At 31.9% G+C, this 4,545-nt stretch overlaps 1 protein-coding gene across 1 annotated transcript; it reads right to left on the bottom strand.

Moving 5' to 3' along the window:
* Positions 1-782: 782 nt before the first annotated feature.
* Positions 783-1,535, bottom strand: LOC18110037 (probable leucine-rich repeat receptor-like serine/threonine-protein kinase At3g14840). The gene is made up of 2 exons (XM_024596308.2): positions 1,366-1,535; positions 783-1,297 (listed from the first exon to the last, which is right to left on the bottom strand). Exons 1-2 carry the CDS (start codon positions 1,507-1,509, stop codon positions 908-910), a joined length of 534 nt encoding a protein of 177 aa, XP_024452076.2. The 5' UTR covers positions 1,510-1,535; the 3' UTR covers positions 783-907.
* Between the last annotated feature and the right edge of the window lie 3,010 nt (positions 1,536-4,545).

Here is a 4,545-nt window from a genome sequence, read left to right as displayed (position 1 = left end):
ATTTAGCACAGAAATGGAAAATATTCAATGAATTAAAAGGAAACAAAGAAAAAGGAAAATAAGGAAAAAGTAGGATAAAAACATCATATTAAGTTCATACGGCAGTTGCAAGAGGTCACAAACTATGTTCAGGACAACAAAAGAAAGGGAAAATATTACAACATGGAAAGCCATTACATCAAAGCTAGTTGGTTTGGCAAGAAGGATTAAAATTCTAGGGAAGAAAGAGTGGCAGCACATGAGAAAATAAGGGAAAACATAGGGGAAGAATGCTTGAAATCCTTAACATGTAGAAAGATAGGGCAAAAATCTAAAAAAATCGATGTTATGAATGGTAAAAAAACAAACTACATCATCGAGAAGAAGAACAATGCATTAGGAACAGATCAGAAACCAACAATCAATTCGAGAAACAAAGATAGGATCCTAGGCAACATACAAAATAGGTCAGAAATAGTTCTAAAAATAATAAAATAACATGAAAAATTAAAAGAAAAATGGAATAAATGCATTATCAGGACACCTACTTTGTTCCTTTTCTCAATCAAATACATATATTTTAATTTTTTGATATCAATTTTTTTAAAAAATATTTATTATAATTTAAAATATTTTAATCCATTAAATATAAAATTATTTAAAAGGGTACTTTTATCAAGATAGAACCACATTAAAAAATGAGATATTGATATAAGTACTAGATTAACATAATAAAAAATGTTGGTGCACTAATTTTTTTTTTAAAATCAAATGTATGAACTCTATCGATACAAAACCTAAGTTGGTGTACGAAAAATGGATTAAGGTTGAAGGACATGTCATCAAATTATTGAGTAACTTACAGAAAGTGGAAGGAAAAATAAGATGGTGGATGGACAATTGATGAAGCACATTGGAGCAAACTTCTCTAATCTCTACCCTTCAAATAGTCAGAAACCAAAGAGACTGGATAAAGATCACCAGCAGATGTAGAAGCAGCAGTCCACGGTCCATCCATTGACAGAGTACGAGTCTCACTTATTTCCTGTTCGTTGATAACTTGAAAATGCCTCCTCATTTGTTCAATCTTCTTCTCATCCGTTGACATGCTTTTATCTGGAATGCCAATATCTTGAACAACAGCCTTTCCTTCGAGCATGCTTACTACTGAAGACATCGCAGGCCTAACTGCTGCAGAGACATTACTGCAGAGGAGAGCCACATTAATCATTGTTATCGCCTCTTCTTTGTTGTAGTCTTGGCCTAGTTTTGGATCAACGAGCTCCAGCAAAGTCCCTTTCTCCTTCAAAACCAATGCCTAGAAAACAAGATGGATATATATAATTAAGTACAATGATAATAATAAAAATAAATAAATCTTTCTACCCAATCAAGAAGATAAACAGTGTCCTCCTTTGTTCGATGACTAGTATTGCTCTTCCCACTGACAATTTCCAAGGCAACGATTCCAAAACTGTAGACATCTGCTTTGTCAGACAAATAACCCCGCATTGCATATTCAGGTGCCATATACCCGCTGCAAAAATAACCAATATATCAAACAGCTTAGACTGAGTTCTATTCAAAAGACTTAAATCTTATGGTGGATGCCTCATTTTCAGATTTTTTTATATTATTGGACGTGGATAAGTTTTGGTTGCTGACCAAATCTGTGTGAAGCAGCTGTAGGATATGGACTCTTTTTTTTTTCTTTCTTTCATTGTATTCAACTTAAAATATAAGAACTAGAAAGTATTAACAGATATCCAAGTAATGATCTTTGCATTGTTTGCTTCCCATGCATATATCGAAGCAGCATGCATCTCCTTCTTCACTATTCTTAGGTACTACATAAGTTCCACTGACATATCCCCGTATCTTCTTACCCTTAAAAACATTTCTCATTACATAGCTCCAATACGAATAGTTCTTCCCATCAAATCTCATACTCAGAGACTGAAGCGAATCATCTCTTTCAGTAGCCATAATCAACAATCATACAGAACCAGAATGTAAAAGTAGTGGAAAACAAAATATCAAATTGCAGAAACTGAACAAAGATTACAGAAACTAAACAAATATCTTCTCGAAATTATACGATTACTCCAAAACATAAAACAAATTTGCAGAAACTGAACGCAAATACCAAATTGCAAAAGCTGAAGGGAAGACAAAATACCAAAATAATTATAGAAACTGAACGCAAATATCAAATTGCAGAAGCTGAAGGAAAGATGAAATGCCAAATTTTACAAAAACAGAAGACAAAATATTACTCCAAAAACAAAATTTGCGTAATGATTTGTGTTCGGAATTAAACCTCGTTCAATAAAACCAGCTTTGATACCATGTTAAAATAATTAAGATCAAATGCAAAAAAGAGGTTAAAATTCTCAATAATCTGTTTATTATGAGTGTTTAGTGTTAACCTAAATACAAAGAAAATATATATAGGTTAAACTGAAAATATTATTCTACCTTTAATAAATAAGATTATATAAATATTATTTAATAAAAACGATCGATCTTGTTTATCTTACAAGTTTGCAAGAGTGCTGATGTTTCCAATTTTCTTTTGGGATTGGACCGGTTAAACGATTTCCTATAATAGAACTGCATATGATATGTATAAACTCATTTTTTCAGTTAATTTCTTGTACAACTAAACATTAATCAAGAACTCATGCATGTATATGAGTGAAAAAGTATCGTACATGGTAACCAGTGGCGTGGCTCCCCATTCTGCAGGGATGGTACCGTTGAGGTAGTTACGTGACAAGTCACTGTAAAGGTTACAGCCATGAGTTTACTGATATTAATATTCCATATCATATGTTTAACAATGATTTTGGGCTAAATTTGGTAAAGAACTAATTAAGAGGCAATGCTTACATTTCTTGGAGGTAAGGGAACCTGCCCAAATCCCGTGGAAGACTGCCTTCAAGATTCTGGGTCTTCAGAACACTGTGCTTCAACAATATTTAAAGATTTTAACCTTCAAAAGGTTCACCCAGGTCTTTACATTGTCATTATTTTATTTTATTTGAGAATTGAAACTGTAACAACGATTTTCAAACTCGTTGCAATTTTTTGGAACTCCATTCATAATGTCTCCCATCCAATGTGCTACTAGCTATGACTTTTAATTTACACCAAAAATATTGCTGAAGGTGACCAACATATTAGCACATACATATAATTTCTCAATAATTTATATACATTTTTACACACAAACACACATGCATGATGATTGGTGTTATATCCATTATCAAATTTGGTTTTTTTTTTCTTATCATTAATTCATGACCTAAATTGACTCAACTATTTATCATTAATTGTTTGATTGTAAGTACCGAATCACTTATGAAAGAGAAATCAATCTAAAATAATTAAAATACAATGATGATAAGACAATTAAAAATTAAAAATTAATAATTGAAATAAACAACTTTGAGGGTAGTGGTGGTTTGACTATGAGGAACATGAAGATAAGGTGGTTGTTATGATTGGTGATGATGAAAAAAATAGTAGTAGAGGAGAAGATTGTAAACCCTCGTTATAATTTTTCCAGGCTATTAAAATAAGAGAAATTTAACCGATAGTAAAATGGGTTAAATTAAATTAAAAAAACCTAAATCAAGATAAAAATGGTGAAATTAAGGAAATGAAAAGTGAATATAGTGCTAAATTGTTAGAAAGAAAAAATTATGGAGACAAAATAAATATGTAAGACCAAGAGGGGTCAATGTTCAAATAACAGAAGGTTAGGAGTTTATGTACAAATGATAAAATGACCCTTAATGTGAAACCCCAAAAATTTATAATTTAGATATGGAGATGACTCAGTGGAAATTCTGTAAAACCCTAACAAAAGATTTCACCATGATGAATTGAATAATGAGAAGTAAAATAAAAATGGTGGTAAATTGTAAACTCCCAATCAAATTTTATGATATTAATAAAATTATTGATAATTTAGAACCGAGAATGGAATGAGCTGGTTAAAATAAAATAAAAGCGGATCGAGAAAAGACATTTGGTTGAATGAAAATATACCTAAACTTGATATAAGGGTGTTTTAATAAATATAGATATATTTGCTATATAAATAGCAAAATTGTGCAGAAATTAACTACGAGGGCCGAATGAAAGGAAAAAAAAAAGAGAAAGGGAGAGAGAGAGTACCTTGAGAGCAGACATTCAAACAGTTATATCTCTGTATTACACCGTTGGATTTGTCTGGTGTTTGGATATATTATGGTTCTCACTACCCTCTAATATCTTACCGTTGGGATCAGAATGTTCTAGTTTGGTGTGAGAGATATAGCCCTCGCAACATTTCAAGAAAAATCTACCTGCAGGTCAGTCATGGTTGCTAGCCATTCCTGCATTCGTCCACCGTTGGATCCTGCTCAATTTTGGATATGTGAGTCATAATGACGAGCTCTTCATTATGAACGGTGGAGATCTGGATTAGAAACTCCTACAAGAAGTTATTTGTCATAGAACAGTATATTATCAATTTTCAGGTCTGTTTTGGTTTTGTCTTGATTTAGGAAGATCTAA

This window comes from Populus trichocarpa, chromosome 1, assembly GCF_000002775.5.
Source record: "Populus trichocarpa isolate Nisqually-1 chromosome 1, P.trichocarpa_v4.1, whole genome shotgun sequence".
NCBI classification, from domain to species: Eukaryota; Viridiplantae; Streptophyta; class Magnoliopsida; order Malpighiales; family Salicaceae; genus Populus; species Populus trichocarpa.
This window is presented reverse-complemented; position numbering and strand designations above follow the sequence as displayed.